The following is a 26,568-nucleotide window of genomic DNA, read 5'->3' as shown; positions in this document are numbered from 1 at the left end:
ATGCCAATGCCAGCCAGTATTCCCTTCTCCCTACTCTATGTAATAGTAAATGTGAGTCTATTACTTTTATTACATTTTTTTTTCTTCCAGAAGCTCTTTCTGGATATGTAAAGTTACTTCACATTTCACTCTGTTTAGGTTGCCACATAGGGGCCGATTTATCAAATGTCAGGCGGAGCAGACATGATTTGCTGTAGCGAATCATGTCCGCCCAACATCGCTAAATGCCGACAGCATACACTGTCATTGCACAAGCATTTCTGGTGCAATACCACCCCTTGCACATTCACTGCCAATCGGCCTCTAGCAGGGGGTGTCAATCATTCTGAATGTTTCTGATTGGTATGATTGCAGTCCACTGCTTCTTAAATCCTGTTTCCACAACATCTGCTGCTTGATAAATCGGCGCCATACTCTCAACCTTTAATCTAAAACTACCCATTCAGTGTTTAGGATTAGCCCTAAGAAGGGCTGGTGGATGAGTATTTATTATATGCACAAGCATATTCTTGTCTGTGTCCTTCTTAAAAATCTTCCATCCCATTTGTAGATTATCATGCCTAGAATATTTATAGCGCCTATACTATAGTTCATTTTAAAGCGTAGGGTCCATGGCATACCATTAAAGGAACAGTTAAGTCAAAATTAAACTTCTATGATTCATATAGTGCATGCAATTTTAAACAACTTTCCAGTTTACTTCTGTTATTAAATTTGCTTTGTGCTCATGGTATCTTTGATTGAAGAGTAAAACTAGTTAGGCTCATAAGTGCTCAGGAGTGTGCACGTGTCTTTAGTACTCTATGGCAGCAGTGTTGTGCAACATTATTTGTAGCTTTGTTATACAATGTTGCAAAACACTGCTGCTATAGGTACTAAAGACACGTGCACTCTCCTGAGCCTACCTTATTTGATAACAGAAGAAGTAAATTGGAAATTAGTTTAAAATTGCATGCTCTATCTGAATCATGAAAGTTTAATTTCGAATGTACTGTCCCTTTCAATGAGGACATATGTAAGTGCTAGTAGTAGTACTCTTGAGTCTTTATATGGCACTAAAGATTGAAGCAGGGTTCCAACTACATATTGCAGTCTGCTGGATTCTTTAAATATGAAGCACAGGGAGTACATCGTAAACTGCTCAAGTAAATAGCGTTTTAATATTTGATATATGTCCTTAACCTAAGCAGAGATTTTTTCACCATTATACAACACGTAGATCATACGCAGCGTTTTAACAACACTTGCATTGCATGATACATTATTATCATTGATGACCAGGAACTACCAGCATTCTTTGCTTTTCTTTGGTGAAGTGAAGGCTTTTGGGAGTTGAAGTCAATTATTTTCTATAACCATTCCTTACTCCAAGTGCAGCGATCCAAAATAAACTACATTTCCCACCATTCGTTAGGTCCGCCTAAAGTGAGGTCACTGTTGTGTAATTCTGCCTTGGTAAATAAACCCGAAGTTCACTGCGATCAGCTGATTCGAGCTTTGGGAAGTCGGTAGGGAACCGGCTGGGCAGCGCAGTGACTGTATTTTATTTCCCTCCGATTGTCTGCCCGGTCTCCTGCTATGTCTTTTAGGGGCGCCGCGAGAGGTGACGTTGTAACCGGCTTCTAGGAGGAGCTGCTATTATTCCTGAGTCACTACCGGGTGCTGGGTTCAGTTTGTAAACAATAGGTCTCTACTGTGCTTACCGTGTCCTGGTCTCAATTAATCTATCCAAGACTCCGCTGGCTTTCTGTGTCTTTGCCTACTAGGCCCTGGGTCCAGGTCAACAGTCTTCCAGACTCCTACTGGAGCGATCAGTAGTCTCCGTATATGGGTTTGAGTACCTGCTATTAATTTGCTTTCGTTATATGCTTTCTCTGTTTAAATTTACCGATAACGAGACTATCCAACAAGTAGATGCTGTTTCAATATTTATAGCAACTTGAACGTATCTTTGTACAGATACTTTTTATACGTAATCTTCATTTAATAATGACATCACCTATCCAATGTCATGCCACTCCAATCTTATTTTAAAATTTATCTTATCACTTTATAATACACGTTTACCCCTAGTGACCCTAAGGGCACCTTACTGAAATAGAATGTTGTTTTTTGTAGGTAGATTCACCTAGATGGTTCCTTTTCCCTGGAATTGTTAGGACGATTTCTCCACATCAGTTGTCAACAGGATATAAATATCTCAGGTGGAAAGGCTTTTACACACTTTATTTTATTCGTCACAAATTACATTTGGCCTTCTAATAACAATATTTTGCATTATGTTTTAATCAAGTATATTTCTGCTACATACATTTTTATTAACCCCCTTATATTTTTATATGCATATTTAACAAACTTGCAAATGCAGCCCTTCTGTTAATATTTCCTTTAGGATATAATACTTTATTTTGAAAGGCAGCTGTTTGCTATTTTGTTATAGTCTGATAATCCAGTTTGCCTATTTATATTTCTATATAAATATATTTTTAGCTAAAAATTAAACTAGAGGATCTCCTATTCTGAGACGGTGTAAATCTATCATTATCTATCCACCTGTCCTTAATCTGCTTGTGTTTGTTCTCTTGATATATTTGTAAAATGAGTGCTCATGGGCCAGCAGCAAATAAATGTGGGGTCCCTGGCATTATGTGTCAGGAAAATTTTGCCTGTGGTGGTAATGAAGAAGCGGTTTTTGAATGTGATGAATGTAATAGTATGCAATGCCAGCAGTGTGAAGAAGGACTGCACAAACAAGAGAGGCTACAAAACCATGAAAGGACCCACATAACCCCCGGCTATGTCCCTTTCTGTGGAGCTTGCAAAGTCACTAGTGGGACTACAGGCAATAGACAGCGGGCATCTGTTAGGTGCTTGTCCTGCAAGATCAACCTCTGTACTGAATGCCAGAAGCGAACACACTCTGGGGGAAACAAGAGAAAACATCCACTGACAATATACCAAGTTCCAAAGAGCAGTGATTTACAAGATAGTGTAAAGGTAGATGAGGAGATGCAAAGAAAGAAATTGACGGAAAATGTTGTCAGTTTTCTACTTGTTGATGAAACTGAACAAATTCAGGTAGGTAAAACAGAGTTTGGAACTCATTGAGAAGTTGCTGAATTTGTGTCTATTTTAAAGGGAAACTAAACCCACATGTTTCAGATAGAGCATGCAATTTTAAGCATCTTTCTAATTTACTCCTATTATCAAATTTTCTTCATTCTCTTGGTGTCTTTATTTGAAAAAGCAGGAATGAAAGCTTAGGAGCTGGCCTATTTTGGGTTCAGCACCCTGGATAGTGCTTGCTGATTGGTGGCTACATTTAAGCAAAAAAAACAAAAAAAAACCCCCAAGAGAATGAAGAAAAATTGATACTAGGAGTAAATTAGAAAGATGCTAAAAATTGCTGCTCTATCTGAATCATAAAGGAAAAAAAAAATGTGTTTAGTGTCCCTTTAATGTATAGTGGGTTTTTGTGCGTACAACCGTATTCTATATAGATAGAAAAATTAAAATAGCTTTTGATGGTAGATCAGATCAGAACTTGAAGGTCCTTCAAGTTTACCCATATTTCCTTCTGAAATGTAGACTTAATTCACTCTCTTTATAGGCTTGTGTCATCACAGCAAGGGTATCTGGACACCCCTTTGATGTCCAATGTTTATCAAGGGTGTTAAACAGAAGTAGTTCAGTGGGAGAAGTTATAGCAAGCAAAATATGTGTGAGCATAAACAATGTAATGGTTGAAAGATACACATGATCCACTATTGTATATACATTAAATCCCAGCAACCATTGAGCAACTTTTCATTTTGCATTGTTTTTCATATATGTTTGTACAGTAAACCTTATCTGGCTCCTAGACATAAATAAATTGGCCAATCCCATGCTAGGCATAATTTTATAATATGTTGTTCTCTTTTAGCATTTTTAAAATAATGAATTTCTAAAGTACAAGTATCCCAAAGCAAAAACGGTTGGAAGTTACTGTTACACAAGTCTGTGAAGACAACCTTCAATTTTTACATTTTATTAAAGGTCCATAAAACCATTAGGTATTCTGGAAAATCCCATATTATTCTTTATCTTGACTAAAATATAAATTGCTTTGTACTTTCCACCATAACCTATTTCCATTATCTCTGTAGAATCAAACTGTTTTACACTGAGGACAAACCATTACTATTTACTATGGATTATGTGTCTTTCAAGCATTATTGTCTTAAAAGAGAAGTAAAATTAATTTTTTCATATTGCTTTTTATTTACTTGAAATTAAAGGTTGAGGATGAAGATGAATTTGTGAAAAAGTTGGACTGCAACCCAGATGATGTACTGAAAGTTGTTTCGATTTTTGGAAATACTGGAGATGGCAAATCACACACTCTCAACCACACTTTCTTTTACGGCCGTGAAGTATTTAAGACTTCTCCTGCCCAAGAATCATGCACTGTTGGTGTATGGGCAGCTTTTGATCCAGTTCATAAAGTAGTAGTAATTGACACTGAGGGTTTGCTTGGAGCCACTGTTAACCTAAGTCAGAGAACACGTTTGCTGCTAAAAGTCTTGGCCATTTCAGACACAGTCATCTACAGAACTCATGCCGATCGCTTGCACAATGACCTCTTCAAATTTCTTGGGGATGCTTCTGAAGCCTACTTGAAACATTTTACAAAAGAGCTAAAAGCCACAACTGCACGTTGTGGTCTGGATGTGCCACTATCTACTTTGGGTCCAGGAGTCGTTATCTTTCATGAAACCGTGCACACCAAGCTTCTGGGGTCAGGTACGTAATACACATAACTACATTAGAAACAGAAGTCATCCACCTATAATGCTCTTTCTATCCACAATTTTGTTTTGTTTTTTAAGAATTTTACTAAAGGCTAATATTACAATTCATCACAATTAGAAGGACAGCTGCTGTCCTGTAAGTTGTTTGTTTTTAAAGTGAGTATAGTTTGAAGAGAGTATTAAGATGAAATAGAGGATAGGAAGGAAGTGATAAATAGTAATATAATATAAATGATAGTTATAGATAATAAAATATGTTTAAAGAGTTTAGAAGTGGTCACTGTATAACAGGGTAGTAAGCCACCATAAGACAAATTGATATGGTAGCATTTGTGGACAATTTGTTTTTTAGAGTACATCTTTATTTTAGCCTAGAGGTTGTGCTTTGACCTTAAATAGATTGACTTTGGAATTAAACATACGATACTGTAAGGTGGCTATATGTGGGGACAAAATAATAATAAAAAAACAACTTTGACATTTGGTTCTGCACCAGTAATGCTCAACTATCCTCTGGTCAGTACTGGTGAACTCTTGGGACTTTAGCCCATAGTAATCCCACTCCAATACACCTGGTTTAGATGTAAAAATAAACTTCTTGCTACATTCAGTATATTTGATAAATCATGGTCACATCAGATCAATCATCTATGTACTACTTGATGTAAATGGTTTTTAATGTGTTTAGAGCAATTATTGTTCTAAATAGGAGTGAATTAAAAAAACAAAGTCCAGCTCTTATTTGCTCTCTAAAAAATAATTCACATAAGAATCTTTCTGTCCACAATTATTTTAAAGAGACACTAAACTGTATTTAAAAAGAGAGAAGAGCAGCACACACTACTTAAAGTGACAGTAAGCACCTTATAATTACAAGGCATTTCTGTTGTGTTTCTAAAGAATAACATATCAGCCAAGTCCAAACAGTTTTATAACCAATTCAAATCCTTTTTACTGTACTTATTTTTCAATAGCCAAAATCTATCCACCATTTGCCTTATTTGGAGGAACAAATGTTAGATTTAGTCTTCAGACCACAAGGCTCACCACTGTCGTAATGTTAGTATAAAGTGTACTGTTTTGCAGTTTTTATCTGAAAAATCCAAAAATGGATAGATATGTAACATAGTTAGCATTTCAAGTTCTGAGCATTAGCAAATACTCACTTTTCAGACCTAAATTACTTAGAAAGGGGTCTAAAAAAATAAAGTAGGTTAAATTATGCATAGCTAAAAATAAAGTAGTGGTTAAATTATGCATAGCTAAACATTTTATATTGAAATCTTAAGGTGTTTACTGTCCCTTTTTAAAAAGGTATTAAACACTAAAAAAAAATGCTATAATAAACCCTGTATTCAAAGTAAAGTTTAGCCAGAGAATAATGCAGATATTATTATTATATTTTTTTTTTTTTTTTTTTTTTTTTTTTTTTTTTAAAACCCTTTGAGTGCTAAGCCTTTTCCCACTTGAGTGCTAAGCCTTTTCCCACTTGAGTGCTAAGCTGGAATTTAGGATTTTTTTTTTTTTTTTTTTTTTTTTTTTAGGCGATTACCTTTTCAACAGTGGGTCTTGGGGGTCTGTAGCTGCTTAGATACCCAAGATAAAGGCAGCTAAGCAGAATGCCCCTTTCCCTATACTGTCTATTGTGAATTTTAAATAAAACTGCCCTGTGACATCATCATGTCATTGCGCTTGACGTCACCGCACAAAACGTGAAGCCCTGGCGATGCCAGGGGTAGGAGCGGGTGGGAGCCCTCAGATTTCCCTCAAGGTGGGAGAGTGCTAGCGACGGCTCTGAGCCGTCGTTGGCACCTGACTGAGACAATTTGCGATGGCTCAGAGCCATCGTTAGCACTCAAGGGGTTAATTTATATTAGTTGGCTTAATATTGAAAAATAAGTGTAACATTTTAATGTCCATAAAATCATGTACACCTAGATGTTGTTGTAACCAGGGTTTTCTTCTCTACTGAAGCCAGTTAGGGACAGGTATAAATAGGTGACTGGAATCTGGAACTAATGTTTGTGTGGAAAAGGGACAGTTTACTCAAAAAAATTCTCCCCTTAAATTTGTTCCCAAATATCCACTTTACCTGCTGGATTGTTAACAAGTATTTCCTTTACCCTTATATTGGCATTTGAAATAGTTGAATTAGCTTGTGGTATCTCCACCTATTCTGAACGTTTTTGGCCTCAGGTCCAAGCTATACATAAGATGTGTAAACACAGCCAGCAGAAGAAATTACACTCCCAGTGGGGTATAGAAGAAATAAGGTAATACAATGTTAGTTTTCCATTGTTCTCTCCAAGTATTGGTGATTGGTTTATAGACGGATATAAGATAAAGAAGCAGGTATATTTACACAATGTGATAAAGTAATGAGATCTGATTATACCTACAAGCTCAAATCATTTTATTAGGTTGTGGCTTCAAAACACAAAACCAGCTAATTCATATACACAAATAAACCTTAAAAGGCAAATCTCATACATTTTATACTCTGCAGCTGGTAAAAAAAGTAATTAGCAACACATTAAGGGAAAAACAATTTTACGGTATACTGTTCCTTTAAGTCTGGAGTTTGAGCTTCATTTTTAACAAGAATTGGAAATCCTACAACTTTCAAAGTTCTAGAAAAAAGGGACAACATAATTAGTTATTTTAATACTTTCTTTTTTCTTTTTACTACATATAGTTATAACATTATATTACAGTCTCAGTGTTAAATATCCCTTAAAGGGACATGACACCCACATTTTTTCTTTCATGATTTAGAAAGAGAATGCAATTTTAAACATCTTTCTAATTTACTTATATTATCTAATTTGTTTTATTCTCTTGATATTCTTTGCTGAAAAGCATATCTAGATATGCTCAGCAGCTGCTGATTGGTTGCTGCACATAGAAGCTTCGTGTGATTGGTTCACCATGTGCATTGCTTTTTCTTCAACTAAGGATATCTAAAAAATGAAGCAAAATAAATAATAGAAGTAAATTGTAATGTTGTTTAAATTTCTATTCTCTATCTGAATCCTGAAAGAAAGATTTTGGGTTTAGTGGTCCTTTAAACACTCCAGACCTTCTTACAATTTTCATAAGGTTACTTTTGCACCCTACCAACTAGACAAGAGTGCACAAACTGATCGGCGTGTAGGCTAAGAACCACAGAACAGCAGTCTCTTCAAAATAAACAAATAAGGGGCAGGTGGCATGGGCAAGTAATGGCTGTCGAATTGTGGGCCACATTACGAGTGGAGCGCTAACAGTTACGAGCGATAAGAGGTTTATCATGGGTGTTTTTGCGCATCAGAAGTTTGATCACTATTTATGGTGTAGCTTCCTTCTTACATTTTAGTGTCAATATGACTTATGTAAGAAACATTTTTCTGTTCACGTGTAAGTCAGAATATCTTACATTCCAATAATCTGCTGACTTCATTTAATATCAATTACAATTCATAGCTTCTTTATCATATCCTGTGTATATGTAGATGAAGTTACTGAAAAAATCAAATTAGTTCTATTCTCATGCGTAGTGTACAAACCAGGGTTGTAATAGTTTTACATTTTCAAACTTGTTTTCCAACATTGACTATACGTTTAAAGTGATAGTAATTCCTAGCGTTTGTGAAACGCTAGGATTTACCAGTGCAACAAATAAAGAGGACTTTCAGTCATGAAGTATAAAATAAAAGAAGTTTGTTGCGCTGAGCGCCTCAGGCCGCCCACGGCAGAACAATATTGATATTTTTCAGTGAGGTGCTCTTAGCCAATAGCGTGCTAGCTATCCGACATGATGCCAGCTGGCCCGCACGGCTATTGTCTAAGAGTTGGAAACGTCAACTCATTGACAAAATAGTGTTCTGCTGCGGACGGCCTGAGGGACTCAGCATGGCGAACTCTGCAGACAAAGGGGGGGGGGGGGGATCAGGGAGGTGGGAGGGCGAGGGGGATATAATAATAATAATAATAATAATAATTAAAAAAAAAAAAAAAAAACTAAACTGCAGACTGTCTGCCAGCACCTAAGATGGTGACCAATGGGGGTTTGGGGGGATTAGGGAGGGAGGCAAAAGAGCTGGGTGGGAGGGTAATTACTACACTGCTTCTAAAATTAACCTTACAAGCTACCTAATGCTACTTATGAACAAAGGGGATCCCAGAGAAACTTTTACAATCATTTGTGTCATGATTGCACAAGCAGTATATAAATAATTTAAGTGAGAAACCCAAAGTTTGTGAAAGTGTTTTTTTTTTTTTTTTTTTATAATCACATTTGGCGGTGAAATGGTGTCATGAAATATACCAAGATCAATATTTTGGATTGTCTAATTAAAATATATATATCGTTTTGACAGGTTAAAAATAAAGAGTAGTGAAAGAGTTAGTTAAGAGTAAAGTCATATGAAACATTCAGTTTTAACCAACTTTCAAATTTATGTTTACTGTCAAATTAGCTTTGTTTTCTTGGTATCCTTTTTTTGAAGAGTAAACCTAGGTGGGCTCAGGGGCAGCAATGCATTGTTGGGAGCTAGCTACTAATTGGTGACTGTTCATATATGCTTGTCATTGGCTCACCTTGTGTTCAGCTAGCTCCCAGTAGTACACTGCTGCTCCTGACCCTACTCTCAATGGATACCAAAAGTTCAAAGCTATTTTTTTTTTTTTTAAATTAAGTACACTGGAAAGTTGTTTAAAGATGTATGTTCTGCCTGACAGTTTAGTTTTTACTGTCCCTTTAATAGTTTAATTGCAGGTTTGTAAGTTCTCTGGGAAAAGGACATTTTTAATACTTTATGAATTTTCTTTATAGGAACTTTTTAATTTGCTATTAATTTTGATAGCACAGTTATTACAACTACTTAATAATTTTCTTTATGATACTTTCTGTATATACTTTGCATGGATCACGGAAACCATGTATACAGTGTCCCTTTAAGAAGGAACCATTGATCACAGCTTCCCATTGTGAAATCCACAGAGTGACTGCCTGTTGTGGACAAGCCCTTTTGTTGAAATGATTATATGTCTGTCATGTGCAAATTCTCTTGGCATGACTGTTTAATATTTGTATTATTATTCTTTCTAAATTGAATGCTCCACCTTCAGTTGTCAATTTATGTGTTCCCTTTTTGACATGATTTGTATAAATACTTTTTTTCATGAAGTTCTGCTTTAATTCCATATTATGTTTTTGAGCAATGCTGCTGTTGAGGTATCACCATATGATGCTAATGCTGAATATGCCCTTAAACATTACCTATACATATCAGTATGTGAACACATAAATACAGGCAATGTTTCCAAATATCTCAAACCATGTCAATAAAAAGCCAAAGCAGTGAACAAATGTATATCCTAAATCTATCAGACACAGAACAGAAAATGTCTGCATACTAACTCAACCAATCACACAGGAAGCCATAGTTTATCATATGCATCCTCTGTAATTGTTGGGTGACTCTTGAACCTTTTCACACCATGATTCAGATGCTTATGGTCAGTCCCAAGTTGTCCTGAACGTTAACTTATCAAAATTCACTCAAGTATAAAACAGAAGTGTAAACCAGTAACAGTCAGTTTCCTGGTGTACAAACAAAACTATAACAATTTAATACTGAAAAAACACAGAGAATGGAAAAAAATGCTTATGTGGCCCAATACAAAAGTGTTTCAAATTTCAAATTGTCATGCAATGTATAACATGTTAGTAATAGTGGTAACACAGTGTTGAAGCAAGTACTCACTCATGTAAAGTCCAAGATAATAGCAGGTGTAAAACATAGCATTTATTCCATGTTGCATTAAAAATCAAAATTGGACAGAGCGGTACTAGAGAGATAGAGAGTGATACCTCTGACCCTCCACATGCGTCACCTGAAGCGTTTCGCAGAGGCTTTCTCAAAGGTCACATGATATTGAACTGGAAGCGCCAGCTTTTAAATGTATGGCCGATTCCGTCACTGAGCTCAACAGCCACTGTCCAAACCAGAAGTGACGTATCGGCCGTGATTTAGCCAGTAACAAAATTCAGTCTTGTGTGTGTGTGTGTGTGTGTGTGTGTAAGGAGTTACTAGGTAGAATACATTAAACATATTTTACACAAACGGATACAATTGTTGCTCTTGTTACTTGACTGACATTTCCAGCGGTAGTCAGAATTTAAAGGCTCGTATTAGGCAACAAAAGTATCTTTGTAATGAACAGTGATATTTATGTTCCATAGATCTAAGGCATAAAAACTTAATATATTAAAAATAATACATGTATATGCACCAGAAAGACTGGAGAATTTCCGAGAATTCCAGGGGAAAAAATATATACAAATACATATTACGCTTAAATAATATGGTGTTTTATTGCCTATACATATACAGTCATAACTTCACACAATATAATATAACAAAATATAGTATAATATAGTTAATTTCATCATGGACTGTGATTAGACATAATGTGTTTGTAAATGTTTGGCCAAATGCCGTAACTAACCCTTCCATTTTTGCTTTTAATCTTAGCTGTGAGCTTGTAAGTGAGTGCTGGACTTTCTCTGGCCTAGATTTAGAGTTCGGCGGTAGCCGTCAAAACCAGCGTTAGAGGCTCCTAACGCTGGTTTTGGCCGCCCGCTGGTATTTGGAGTCAGTGATTAAAGGGTCTAACGCTCACTTTACAGCCGCGACTTTTCCATACCGCAGATCCCCCTACGCCATTTGCGTAGCCTATCTTTTCAATGGGATCTTTCTAACGCCGGTATTTAGAGTCGTTTCTGAAGTGAGCGTTAGAGCTCTAACGACAAGATTCCAGCCGCCTGAAAAAAGCAGGAGTTAAGAGCTTTCTGGCTAACGCCGGTTCATAAAGCTCTTAACTACTGTACCCTAAACTACACTAACACCCATAAACTACCTATGTACCCCTAAACCGAGGTCCCCCCACATCGCCGCCACTCGATTAAAATTTTTAACCCCTAATCTGCCGACCGCCACCTACGTTATACTTATGTACCCCTAATCTGCTGCCCCTAACCCCGCCGACCCCTATATTATATTTATTAACCCCTAACTTGCCCCACACAACGTCGCCGCAAGCTACTTAAAATAATTAACCCCTAATCTTCCGACCGCAAATCGCCGCCACCTACGTTATCCCTATGTACCCCTAATCTTCTGCCCCTAACATCGCCGACCCCTATGTTATATTTATTAACCCCTAATCTGCCCCCCACAACGTCGCCGACACCTACCTACACTTATTAACCCCTAATCTGCCGAGCGGACCTGAGCGCTACTATAATAAAGTTATTAACCCCTAATCCGCCTCACTAACCCTATCATAAATAGTATTAACCCCTAATCTGCCCTCCCTAACATCGCCGACACCTACCTTCAATTATTAACCCCTAATCTGCCGACCGGAGCTCACCGCTATTCTAATAAATGTATTAACCCCTAAAGCTAAGTCTAACCCTAACACTAACACCCCCCTAAGTTAAATATAATTTTTATCTAACGAAATAAATTAACTCTTATTAAATAAATGATTCCTATTTAAAGCTAAATACTTACCTGTAAAATAAATCCTAATATAGCTACAATATAAATTACATTTATATTATAGCTATTTTAGGATTAATATTTATTTTACAGGTAACTTTGTATTTATTTTAACCAGGTACAATAGCTATTAAATAGTTAAGAACTATTTAATAGTTACCTAGTTAAAATAATTACAAATTTACCTGTAAAATAAATCCTAACCTAAGATATAATTAAACCTAACACTACCCTATCAATAAAATAATTAAATAAACTACCTACAATTACCTACAATTAACCTAACACTACACTATCAATAAATTAATTAAACACAATTGCTACAAATAAATACAATTAAATAAACTATCTAAAGTACAAAAAATAAAAAAGAACTAAGTTACAGAAAATAAAAAAATATTTACAAACATAAGAAAAATATTACAACAATTTTAAACTAATTACACCTACTCTAAGCCCCCTAATAAAATAACAAAGACCCCCAAAATAAAAAATTCCCTACCCTATTCTAAAATACAAAAATTACAAGCTCTTTTACCTTACCAGCCCTGAACAGGGCCCTTTGCGGGGCATGCCCCAAGAATTTCAGCTCTTTTGCCTGTAAAAAAAAACATACAATACCCCCCCCCCAACATTACAACCCACCACCCACATACCCCTAATCTAACCCAAACCCCCTTAAATAAACCTAACACTAATCCCCTGAAGATCTTCCTACCTTGTCTTCACCATCCAGGTATCACCGATCCGTCCTGGCTCCAAGATCTTCATCCAACCCAAGCGGGGGTTGGCGATCCATAATCCGGTGCTCCAAAGTCTTCCTCCTATCCGGCAAGAAGAGGACATCCGGACCGGCAAACATCTTCTCCAAGCGGCATCTTCTATGTTCTTCCATCCGATGACGACCGGCTCCATCTTGAAGACCTCCAGCGCGGATCCATCCTCTTCTTCCGACGACTAGACGACGAATGACGGTTCCTTTAAGGGACGTCATCCAAGATGGCGTCCCTCGAATTCCGATTGGCTGATAGGATTCTATCAGCCAATCGGAATTAAGGTAGGAATTTTCTGATTGGCTGATGGAATCAGCCAATCAGAATCAAGTTCAATCCGATTGGCTGATCCAATCAGCCAATCAGATTGAGCTCGCATTCTATTGGCTGTTCCGATCAGCCAATACAATATCTTTTAACATGCGGCTTGAACACCTTACATATTGCTCATAACAAATTTTACAAGTTATTTGATATATGATGTACCGTGAGGTACAGTCTAGATGGTATTTTGATTTTATAATCCTTTTCTGTTTGATTTGATGAAAAAGTGTCTCCTGTTGTGATATATGTAAATGTAAGGCAGGGATGACGCCCACATTTATAACAACCTTTTCTACTGAGCCAACATTGTCTCGTTTTTGAGGTTTTACTGGTGAATACATATTCTGCCACTTTGTCTCCTATAGTGGGAGATCTTTTGGGTATATACCTACAACCATGGCATAAGATCTCCTTTAAGGTTGAATCAGTTTGAAGAATATTTAAATTTGATTTTATTATTTTGACAATCTGATTGTATTGCCTGCTGTATGCAGTAATAAAATGTATTCCCTTTTGTGTCTTGCTCATTCTTGTATTTTTCTTTTGGGGTTTTGTTTTTAACAACTTGTCCCTATTTCTTTCTCTGATGCCTAGTCTTATGGTTTCCAAATCATGTCTGTTATATCCTCTTAGTATGAGTCTTTGTACTAATTCCAATTAGTATGAGTGTGATCTCAAAATTGTGTTGCCACTAATTTTCTTTTCTGTATAATTCTATATCTATAAAAAAAATTTTTGGTGTGATCTCCTTTTAATTTCACATCCAAAAACTGAATACTGGGTGTATCAAAATTTGTAAGTGAAGTGTAGGTTAGAATCATTGTTGTTCATAAAGGAAACTAAATCCTTAGCTGAGTTTTGGGTCCCCATCCCATATGATCAACAAAACGTCAATATATCTGGTATAATGAATAATATTGGTGGAAAAAAACATTTCTATGTGAAAAAAATATAATGCGCTTCAAACCATGCAAGAAAGATATTCGCATATGAGGGGGTGATTTTCGCCCCCATGACTGACACATTTTTGTAAATAAAAAGAACCATTGAATTGAAAAAAATTGTGTCAAAAGAAAGTTTAGAACTTCTAGGATATATTATACTAGTTCATCTTGGAACTTAGCGTACAAATTCAAAATATGTCTCACTGCTTTGATACCCAGTGTGTGGGGACTACAGGAGTATAAAGAGCTTGCGTCTTATTAACCAAGCCCATGTGGGGTGCCATTGTGTATTCTTTAATTTAGTTGAGTAAGTGTGTAGCCAGGGAGCTGGGGGACAATAGTCTGTAGTAAATTGTCTACCCATTCCCCCAAGTGTTCCATTAGTGACCCCACTCCGGAGACAATGGGTCTCCCAGGGGGGTGTTGTGAGTCTTTATGTATTTTGGGGACCAATCTGAAGTTTGGTATTATTGGATTATCTTGCAATAGATATTCATCCAAGATGCCCAAAAATTTCCTTTGTCAATTTTATGTATCATTTCATTACTGAATTTTTCTGTTGGGTTATGTAATAATTTTGTGTATGTATCTGTATCAATTGGTTGTCTTGTTGCTTCAGTGTGATAGTCAATTTTGTTTTGTACTATTATAGACTAACCTTGTCTGCCATGGTTATAGAAATGTCATTGTTTAAAATTTTTTCTAATGCTTTTCTCTTTTAGTGACAAGTTGTTTTTGAAGTTATGTATGTTAGTTTTTTTGTAATATTCTCATTGAGTGCAATTATGTCACTGTATAGTTTCTCTTGAAACATGTCTAACTCTATCCCTGGTTTGTACTGGGTAGAAATTACTTTTATTCTTAAGGTGTTTATTGGCTGTTTTATATTTCTCAATATTGTCTATCTTTCTGTCAGATTCTAATTGTATTTCTAATAGGGATTGTACTGTACATACATCTACAAAGTTTAAACTAACTATAGAAAGTGAGGGGACTATATTTATTACATCGGAAAACTCATTTGGGGGATCATTGGAGAAGTCCTTTTCATGTTTAACCTAAAAAAAAATTTTTAGTATAATTTTCCTCAAAATTTGTTGATGTCCACACTGGTATAAAATAGGTTAAAATTCAAAGCTGGGGAGAAACCAAGTCCTTTTTCCAAAATGCTCTGCTCAGCTATACTTAGGGTATAATCAGATACATTGATCATAGTCCGTATTTCTTCTTCTGGTTGTCCCTCTTGTTCCTTAATACACATTGGTATCTGTTTGATGAATTTGCGTTGTCTTCTTCCATTGGTTTGTTCCCTCCTTCAGCTGCACCGTTTTTTGACTCCTCAAGATTAATGGATATGTTGGTAACATTACTTGCTCCCAATTCAGTGGATTCCAAAGATCTTGTAATGGGGGTTAATGCTGTATAATTTGATCCAGATAGAGTAGATTCAGAGAATCTAACTTCTGTTTATTTCTGTTTTTTTGTTTTTGTTACCATGTCCTTTGGGACCTGTGTTTTGTTTGTTATGTCAATAATTATTTTTATTATTTCTGGATCTCCTTATGGTCTGAGTACAGTTTTATAAACCACTTTCAATGAGTAGTCCTTTTCGTCCCTTGCGTACTTGGTGTTATTTTTAACTATTTGTTCATTCTCCACCTTCATCAACTCATTCCCAAGTTGTTCATCAAATTCTTGATACTTTTGATCCTTGGTGCATTGCACCATTTTCATTTTGTAATTCTTTGAATTCTCCAAGAGCTATATTTATATTTCTTTCTCTTGTTAAGTGTATCCAGTCCACGGATCATCCATTACTTATGGAATATATTCTCCTTCCCAACAGGAAGCTGCAAGAGTCCACCCACAGCAAAGCTGCTATATAGCTCCTCCCCTAACTGCCATATACAGTCATTCTCTTGCAAGCCTCAACATAGATAGGAGGTTGTGAGAGTCTGTGGTGCTTTCTACTTAGTTTATTCTTCAATCAAAAGTTTGTTATTTTTAAATGGCACCGGAGTGTGCTGTTTATCTCAGGCAGTATTTGGAAGAAGAATCTGCCTGCGTTTTTCTATGATCTTAGCAGACGTAACTAAGATCCATTTGCTGTTCTCACACATTCTGAGGAGTGAGGTACTTCAGAGGGGGAATGGCGTGCAGGTTTTCCTGCAGATAAGGTATGTGCAGTAAAATATTTTTCTAGGAATGGAATTGACTAAGAAAATACTGCTGATACCGAAGTAATGTAAGTAAAGCCTTAAATGCAGCGATAGCGACTGGTATCAGGCTTATTAATAGAGATACATACTCTTGTAAAAATGTGTTTTAAAACGTTTGCTGGCATGTTTAATCGTTTTTTAACATATGTTTGGTGATAAAACTTATTGGGGCCTAAGTTTTTTCCACATGGCTGGCTTAAATTTTGCATAGAAACAGTTTCCTGAGACTTTCCACTGTTATAGTATAAAAGTTACAGTTGGTGCAGTTAAAATTACAAACAGTGACATTCAGCTTCCCTCAGCAGTCCCCTGCATGCTATAGGACATCTCTGAAGGGCTCAAAAGGGCTTCAAAAGTAGGAGCTGTTATGACTGTTTAAAACATATTTTTCGTTTTGTTAATCTGTTTTTTGTATTAAGGGGTTAATCATCCATTTGCAAGTGGGTGCAATGCTCTGCTAACTTGTTACATACACTGTAAAAATTTTGTTAGTTTAACTGCCTTTTTTCACTGTTATTTCAAATTTTGGCAAAATTTGTTTCTCTTAAAGGCACAGTAACGTTTTATATATTTGCTTGTTAACTTGATTTAAAGTGTTTTCCAAGCTTACTAGTCTCATTATTAGTCTGTTCTAACATGTCTGACATAGAGGAAGCTCTGTGTTCATTATGTTTTAAAGCCATGGTGGAACCCCATCTTAGAATGTGTACCAGATGTACTGATTTCATGTTAAACAATAAAGATCATTTTTTGTCTTTAAAAACATTATCACCAGAGGATTCTGTCGTGGGGGTAGTTATGCCGACTAACTCTCCCCACGTGTCAGACCTTTTGACTCCCGCTTTAGGGACTCACGCTCAAATGGCGCCAAGTACATCAAGGGCACCCATAGCGTTTCTTTACCAGGGGATTCTGTCGAGGGGAAAGTTATGCCGACTAACTCTCCCCACGTGTCAGACCCTTCGACTCCCGCTTCAGGGACTCACGCTCAAATGGCGCCAAGTACATCAAGGGCGCCCATAGCGTTTATTTTACAAGACATGGCAAAGGTGGTGAATAATATTCTGGCAGCAGTATTAGTCAGACTACCTGAAATTAAAGGAAAGCAGTTAGCTCTGGGGGTAGATACAGAGCATACAGACGCTTTAAGAACCATGTATGATACTACCTCACAATATGCTTAGTCTGTGGGTGATTTTTTTTTTTTTTTTACTCAGGGAAGATGATTTAACCTGATTCTGATATTTCTACATTTAAAATTTATGCTTGAGAACCTCCACTTGTTGCTCAGGGAGGCTTTGGCTGCTCTGAATGAATGTGTACAATCGCAGGGCCAGAGAAATTGTGTAGACTGGATAAATAATATGCAGTGCCGGTGTGTACTGATGTTTTTCCAATACCTAAAGAGGTTTACTAAAAATTTTTTTTTTAATAAGGAATGGGATAGACCAGGTGTGCCGTTCTCTTCCCCTCCTATTTTTTAGAAGAATGTTTTCTAAAAGTTACCACCACACGGGACTTCTGGCAGACAGTTCCTAAGGTGGAGAGAAGAGTTTCTACTCTAGCTAAGCGTACCACTACCTCTGACGGGGACAGTTGTGCTTTTTAGATCCAATGGATAAAAAATGTTTATTCAACAGGGTTTTATCCTGCAGCCCCTTGCATACATTGCTTCTGTCACTGCTGCTGCGGCGTTCTGGGTTGAGTCTCTTGATGAGGCTTTACAGTTAAGCGACTCCATTGGATGAATATATTTGACAAGCTTATGCTAGCCAATTCCTTTGTTTTCTGATGCCTTGTTCATTTGACTAGACTAACGGCTAAGAATTCTGTTTTTTACTATACTAGTGCGCTATGGCTTATATCATGGTCAGCTGTCGTGACTTTAATAAATAAGCTACTTAACTTCCCTTCAAGGGGCAGACCCTATTCGGGCCTGGTTTGAAGGAGATTATTGCTTATATCACTGGAGGAAAAGGTCATGCCCTTCCTCAGGATAGGTCTAAATCAAGGGCAAAAAAAAAAAAAAAAGTCTAATTTTCGTACCTTTTAAAAACTTCAGGGCAGGTGTGGCATCCTCTTCCTCTAAGGCAAAACAAGAGGGAATTTTTGCTCTGTCCAAGGCGGTCTGGAGACAATCGGACCTGGAACAAAGATAAGCAGGCCAAGGAGCCTGCTGCTGCCTCTAAGGCAGCATGAAGGAACGGACCCCTATCCGGTAACGGATCCTATAGGGGGCAGACTTTCATTCTTTGCCCAGGCGTGGGCAAGAGATGCCCAGGATCCCTAGGCATTGGAATTTATATCCCAGAGATATCTTCTGGATTTCAAAGATTCCCCCCCAAAAAAAGGGGAGATTTCGCCTTTCACAATTATCTGCAAACCAGATAAAGAAGGAGGCATTCTTACATTGTGTACGAGATCCATCCAGTTCCAAGAGAGGAACAGGGACAGAGTTTTTACTCAAATCTGTTTGTGGTTCCCAAGGAGAGGGAACCTTCAGACCTATTTTGGATCTAAAGATCTTAAACAAATTCCTCAGAATTCCGTCATTTAAGATGGAAACTATTCGTACCATCTTAACTATGATCCAGGAGAGTCAATAGAGGACTACAATGGATTTGAAGGATGCTTATCCTCACATTGTGATGCATAAAGATCACCATCGTTTTTCAGGTTTGCCTTTCTAGACAGGCATTACCAGTTTGTAGCTCTTTCCTTTGGGATATCTACAGCCCCAAGAATCTTTATGGAGGTTCTGGGGTCGCTTTGGCGGTCCTTAGACCGCGGGGCATAGAAGTGGCCCCTTATTTAGACGACATCCTGATACAGGCGTCAAACATCCAAATTGCCCAGTCTCATATGGACGTAGTACTGGCATTTCTGAGATCACATGGGTGGAAAGTGAACAAGGAAAGAGTTCTCTATCCCCAATCTCAAGGGTTTCCCTCCTAGGGACTCTGATAGATTCTGTAGAAATGAAAATTTACCTGACGGAGTCCAGGTTGTCAAAGTTTCTAAATTTCTGCCGTGTTTTTTTCATCCCATCCGCGCCCTTCGGTGGCTCAGTACATGAATGAAATCGGCTTAATGGTAGCGGCAAGGGACATAGTACCGTTTGCACGTCTACATTTCAGACCGCTGCAACTATGCATGCTCAGTCAGAGGAACGGGGATTACACAGATTTGTCCCCCTGTTAAACCTGGACCAAGAGACCAGAGATTCTCTTCTCTGGTGACTATGTCGGGTCCATCTGTCCAAGGGTATGACCTTCCGCAGGTCAGATGGGACAATTGTTACAATAGATGCCAGCCTTTTAGGTTGGGATGCAGTCTGGAACTCCCTGAAGGCTCAGGGATAGTGGACTTAGGAGGAGACCCTCCTTCTAATAAATATTCTGGAACTGGGAGTGATATTCCATGCTCTTCAGACTTGGCCTCAGTTAGCAACTCTGAGGTACATCATACTCAGTCGGACAATATACACGACTGTGGCTTACATCAGCCATCAAGGGGGAACAGAAGTTCCCTAGCGATGTTAGAAGTCTTACAATAATTCACTGGACAGAGACTCACTCTTGTCTATCAGCTATCCATATCCCAGGTGTTGAGAACTGGGAGGTGGATTTTCTAAGTCGTCAGACTTTTCTTCCGGGGGAGTGGGATTTCCTCCGGAGGTCAAGACCAAGCAGGAGAGGGCTTTGGTGTTTTTGACAGCGCCTGCGTAGCCACGCAGGACCTGGTATGCAGATCTGGTGGACATGTCATCCTTTCCATCACGGTCTCTGCTTCAGAGACAGGTCCCTCTACCTCAGGGTCCTTTCAACCATCTAAATAGAATCAATCTGAGATGGACTGCCTGGAGACTGAACGCTTGATGTTATCAAAGCATGGCTTCTCCGAGTCAGTCATTGATACCTTAATACAGACATGAAAGCCTGTCTCTAGGAAAATTGAACATAGATATGGTGTAAATATCTGATTGTTATGAATCCAAGGGTTACTCATGGAGTAAAGTCTGGATTCCCAGGATATTATCTTTTCTCCAAGATGTTTTTGAGAAAAGGGTTGTCAGCTAATTCCTTAAAAGGGGACAGATTTTTACTCTGTCTATTTTTTTGCACAAGCGTCTGGCAGGTATTCTAGACGTTCAGGCATTTGGTCAGGCTTTGGTTAGATCCAAGCCTGTGTTTAAAACTGTTGCTCCGCCATGGAGCTTAAACCTGATTCTTAAGGTTCTTCAAGAAGTTCCGTTTGAACCTTTTTTGTTCCATAGATATCAATCTTTATCTTGGAAAGTTCCTTTTGGGTAGCTAATTCCTCGACTCGTAGAGTCTCCAAGTTATCTGTGTTACAATGTGATTCTCCTTATCTGGTCCTTCGTACGGATAAGGTAGTCCTGCGTACCAACCTGGGTTTTTTCCTAAGGTGGTATCTAACAAGTACATCACTCAAGAGATAGTTGTTCCATGCTTGTATCCTAATCCTTCCTCAAAGAAGGAACGTCTATTACACAATATTGGACGTGGTTTGTGCTTTAAAGTTTTACTTACAAGCTACTACAGTTTTCATCAAACGTTCACCTTGTTTGTTGTCTATTCTGGACAGAGGAGAGGTCAAAAGACTTCAGCAGCCTCTCTGTCTTTTTGGTTAAAAAGCATAATTCATTTAGCTTATGAGACTGCTGGACAGCAGCCTCCTGAAGGGATTACAGCTCATTCTACTAGAGCTGTGGTTTTCACTTGGGCCTTTTTTAAATGTGGCTTCTGTTGAACAGATTTACAAGACGGAGTCTTGGTCTGCGCTTCATACTTTTCAAATTTAACAAATTTGATACCTTGCTTCTTCGGAGGCTATTTTTGGGAGAAAGGTTTTTTTACAGGCAGTGGTAACTTCCGTTTAAGTACCTGCCTTGTCCCTCCCATCATCTGTGTACTTTAGCTTTGGTATTGGTATTCCATAAGTAATGGATGATCCGTGGACTGGATACACTTAACAAGAGAAAACATAATTTATGCTTACCTGATAAATTTATTTCTCTTGTAGTGTATCCAGTCCACGGCCCGCCCTGTCACTTTAAGGCAGGTAATTTTTTCATTTGAACTACAGTCACCACTGCACCCTATGGTTTTTCCTTTCTCTGCATGTTTTCGGTCGAATGACTGAATATGGCAGTTAGGGGAGGAGCTATATAGCAGCTTTGCTGTGGGTGGACTCTTGCAGCTTCCTGTTGGGAAGGAGAATATATTCCATAAGTAATGGATGATCCGTGGACTGGATACACTACAAGAGAAATAAATTTATCAGGTAAGCATAAATTATGTTTTTTTTGTGTTTCTGTTTAGCATTTGTGACATCAATTTTAAAGAACACTCAGTGAGTGTGGTATTCCATCATGAACTCTTCTTTATCTCTGTCTGCTATAGGGAACTTTTTCATGCGCATACTTCTAGGTATGATCTGATGTTTTATGTATTTATCCAGATATAGTATTTCATACCAGAGTTTTATTTCCCTGATTCTCAATTTCTCCATGTTCAAAAACAAGAATGTTAACGATCTGGCTAAGGGGGTCAGAAGTATTATCAATAGCATCACTTGTAAGTTTTCTTTGAAATATATCTTGTAAAGCTGTGCTTTTCTCCATTTTGGAGTGTAAAGATGCTTGAAATATTCTCTCTAATCACATAGATTTTAAGGCCAACTTTGGATCTATATAGTTAGAACTGATATAGTGAAAAAAGTCCTTGTTTTAGGGAGACACTAGAGTGTAATGAGGAGCAAAAAAACAGTGCAGCTGTATAATACTCTGTGTGTTTTTTTTGTTTGTTTTTGTAGCTTGTTTGCTTCTCATGTGACATGATTAGCAAAGGCTTGTGCAATTATCAGTCCAATCAGTATGCATACAGACTGATTGTTATACGGCTATTGGAGCCCAAATATATTCAAACAAGACATGATAGTAAGAGGATATAACGGACATGATTTGGAAACCATGAGACTAGACATCAGAGGTAAAAAAAAAGGGACAAGTTGTTAAAAACAAAACCCCCCCAAAAAAATACAAGAATGAGCAAGACGCAAAAGGGAATACATTTTTTTACTACATACAGCAGGTAATACAATCAAATTGTCAAATTAATAAAATAAAAAATAAAATAAATATTCTTCAAACTGATTCAACTTTTAAAAGAGATCTTATCCCATGGTTCTAGGTATATTCCCAAAAGATCTCCCACTATAGGAGACAAAGTGGCAGAATATGTATTCACCAGTAAAACCTAAAAAACGAGAGAAAGTTGACTCGGTAGAAAAGGTTGTTATAAATGTGGGCGTTATCCCTGCCTTACATGCCCAGAGACAGAACTTTTTTTCCCTTTCTGCGATGAGATTTTTTTAGTGAAAACTTTTCTGCAGGTCATTTTTAAATAAAATAAAATTTTAAATTTGTCAGTTACACTAAAGCACCAGATCAACTGCAATGTGTTGGTTAACTGGAGAATAAAGCAATATTTAAAGTTGTATAATCTAGTGAAGTAGTTGAAAATTGCATTGCAAATTAGCTGCAGACAAAAAAAGTAACTGTAAAATTTCTCTTGAATTAATTTGTTTCCTTTTCTCTTAGTCTAACATAGAAATGTCGTAATAAAAAAGGTGCATTGCTCATACGAACAGCTTACATTCAGAGAAAAACAGCTTCGCAGACTGTGAAAAGCTAGGGAACGAGCTTGCAAAAATCGCAGAGCCAGACAACATTCAATGCACTGCTGCTTTGCAGCACTACTGCATATTTGATTGTTGTCTTCAAACAGCACTTTGCTCTGGATGCACTGTGTTAAGGAAAACTTATACAATGCAGCCAGAGAACAGCTCTGTTTAAAAAGAACAGTCTAATTTGGAGCAGCACTGAAAAGTTACAAGTGCTAAGTTCCTGTTCTTTCTGCAGACATGCTGCATTTTCTGCGATGACATCTCAGATCACTCTATGTTCTGCTTTGGGGCTTACATGTACATATATCACAACAGGAGACACTTTTTTTTTTTTTTGTCAAGTCAAACAGAAAAGGAATATAAAATCAAATACTGTCTAGACTGTACCCCAAGGTACATCATATATCTAATAGCTTGTAAAAAATGTCATGAGCAATATGTAGGCTGTTCAAGCCGCATGTTAAGAGAACGAGAGAGCATTTAAATGACATTCAAACAGATCCTCCAAAGATTAGGGTAGCCAAACATTTTACAATGAATGACAATCCCACACAGGCATTTCAAATCCAAGCCATTGAGTTTATACCTAAGTCACTTAGAAGAGGGGACAGATTCAAAAAAACTATTGTTTAGGGAGGCTAAGTAGATTTTCTTCTTACAAACCAAAAGGTATTAATGCAAGAGTGAATCTGGAAAAAAGATTAATTTCCCCTGCTACAAGAGTAGTGTTCTTAGGGACCATAATAGATTCTCTATTGATAATGATTTTTCTGACAGAGGTCAGGAAAAACAAAATAATTTCCTCTTGCCTCTCTCTTCAGGCTACTGCTCATCCTTCGTGGCTCAATGTATTGAGGTAATTGGTCTGATGGTGGCTTCCATGGACATCATTCCTTTTGCTCAATTGCATTTGAGAGCTCTCCAGTTGTGCATGCTCAGACAATGGAATGGTGACCATGCAGGTCTATCTCAGAGAATAGAGTTAGATCAGTCATCAAGGGATTCTCTCCCATGGTGTATTTCTCATAAACATCTGTCTCAGGGCACATGCTTTCGGAGACCTTCCTGGATGATCGTGATTACGGACGCCAGCCTGCTGGGGAGTAGTCTGGAACTTGTTAAAAGCTCAGGGCCTTTGGACTCGGGAGGAGTCTGCTCTTCCCATTAACATCTTGGAGTTGAGGGCGATTTACAATGCTCTATTGACTTGACCTCAGTTGTCCTAAGCCCAGTTTATCAGGTTACAGTCAGACAACATAACCTCTGTGGCTTACATCAATCACCAGGGAGGAACTTGGGAGTTCCTTAGCCATGAAGGGGGTTACTGTGATTCTTCAGTGGGCAGAGACCCAAAATTGCTGTCTGCCATCCACATTCCATGAGTAGACAACTGGGAAGTGGATTTTCTGAGCAGACAGACTTTTCATCCTGGGGAGTGGCAAATGCAAGATAAGACAATACAATAGCATGTACTCTGAATTTCAAATGAGTAGTAGATTTTTTTTTTTCTTCTAACAAATTTCAAAGTTATCTATATTTCCACTCCCCCTGTACCTTGTGATAGCATTCAGCCAATATACATATATTCTGTGAATTCTTGCACATGCTCAGTAGGAGCTGGTGACTCAAAAAGTGTAAATATAAAAAGACTGTGCACATTTTTTTTTTTTTTAATGGAAGTAAATTGGAAAGTTGTTTAAAATTTACATGCTGTATCTGAATCATGAAAAGTTAATTTGACCTGAGTGTCCCTTTAAATTCTTCTTACAGATGACAAAGGATTTTCACCAGTTCTCTGCCCTCTTTGTCTGTTTCTCTGGGAAACGTAAAGGTCAGAAAGCTACTGCTACTACTCCTTTTTTTTTTTTGTTTTTTTGTTACAAAGTATAATTCGTTTGGCTTATGAGACTGCTGGACAGCAGCCTCCTGAGAGAATTATGGCTCATTCCACAAGAGCTGTTTCCTCTTTTTGGGCTTTCATAAATAAAATTAATTTCTGTGGAACAAATTTGCAAGGCTGCAACTTGGTCTTCTCTATATACTTTTTCCAAATTTGATACTTTTGCCTCGGCTGAGGCTTCTTTTGGGAGAGAGGTTTTTTTTTAAGTGATGGTGCCTTCTGTTTAGGACTGCCTGTCTTGTCCCTTCCTATTTATCCGTGTCCTCTAGCTTGAGTATTGGTTCCCAACAGAAATTACTCAAGCCGCGGACTCCCCATATCTAATGAAAGAAAAACAAAATTTATGCTTACCTGATAAATGTATTTATTTCCGGATATGGTGAGTCCACGGTCCTATCCTTTATTTTAAGACAGTTGTTCTTTTGACTATAACCTCAGGCACCTCTACACCTTGTGTTACTCATTTTTCTCCATTTCCTTCGGTCGAATGACTGTTGGTTGTGGATAAGGGATTAATACTTAGCAGTTTAACTGTGGTGCTCTTTGCCTCCTCCTGCTGGCCAGGAGTGATATTCCCAACAGTAATTACTCAAGCCATGGACTCACCATATCCGGAAATAAATACATTTATCAGGTAAGCATAAAGTTTGTTTTTTGCCTCTAAACTTTTCTCTCCTTTAAAGAGGTGACATTTACACCTCTAAACCAATAGCCGTGCATGTCAGCTGACAGTGTTCTGTATCCTAGCATGGCTACTGGTTATAGGTGCAAATGTCACCTCTTTGAAGGAGAGCGATGTGCTGTGGGTGGCCGGAGCCTCTGAGTTTTATTGCTAGGAATCTGAAAATTCCCTTTTGATGGTTGATATACACCACTGCTGTGACTGATAATGGTGATAAGTCTTTGATTTTAGATGAGGCCACGTCTGTAGAGCCATGAAGATTGTCAGTTTCAGAATGTTGATTGGTAACCTTGGCTCATGAGGAGACCAAATCCCTTGTGCTCTCCTAGACTAAGAGATTGCACTGCAACTTGAGGGACAAGGAAACAAGGGGTTAATCCAAAACCACTGTAACCAGCGTACAACACAGGGTTAACTAAACTTGTCGGTGATGGTCAATTTACTATAGGCAGTGCAAAATTTCCACCTCTGCCACACACAGAGCTACTTGCTAAGCTATGACAAAAGGGAGTGTGGGCATGAAGGGGTTCCCAAATCCTTACCAGGGCATAACAACCAACCCACATTATCCCCCAAATCCTACCTACACCACCCACAAAATTAATATTGACAAATATCCACCTCTGACAACAGGGTATGAAGGGGATAAGCTCACAGGGTCTCCAGCTGCCT

General features: G+C 37.8%; 1 protein-coding gene across 1 annotated transcript in view; it reads left to right on the top strand.

The window, feature by feature from the left end:
- Nucleotides 1-1,464: 1,464 nt before the first annotated feature.
- Nucleotides 1,465-26,568, top strand: part of ZFYVE1 (zinc finger FYVE-type containing 1) — a 91,839-nt gene continuing 66,735 nt past the window's right edge. Inside the window, exons 1-2 of the mRNA XM_053697775.1 lie at nt 1,465-3,078; nt 4,281-4,785. Coding sequence (XP_053553750.1) covers nt 2,599-3,078; nt 4,281-4,785 — 985 coding nt within the window. The 5' untranslated portion in view covers nt 1,465-2,598. The remainder of the gene's footprint in view (nt 3,079-4,280; nt 4,786-26,568) is intronic.

The sequence above is a fragment of the Bombina bombina genome, chromosome 1, assembly GCF_027579735.1.
Source record: "Bombina bombina isolate aBomBom1 chromosome 1, aBomBom1.pri, whole genome shotgun sequence".
In the NCBI taxonomy this organism is placed as follows: Eukaryota; Metazoa; Chordata; class Amphibia; order Anura; family Bombinatoridae; genus Bombina; species Bombina bombina.
This window is presented reverse-complemented; position numbering and strand designations above follow the sequence as displayed.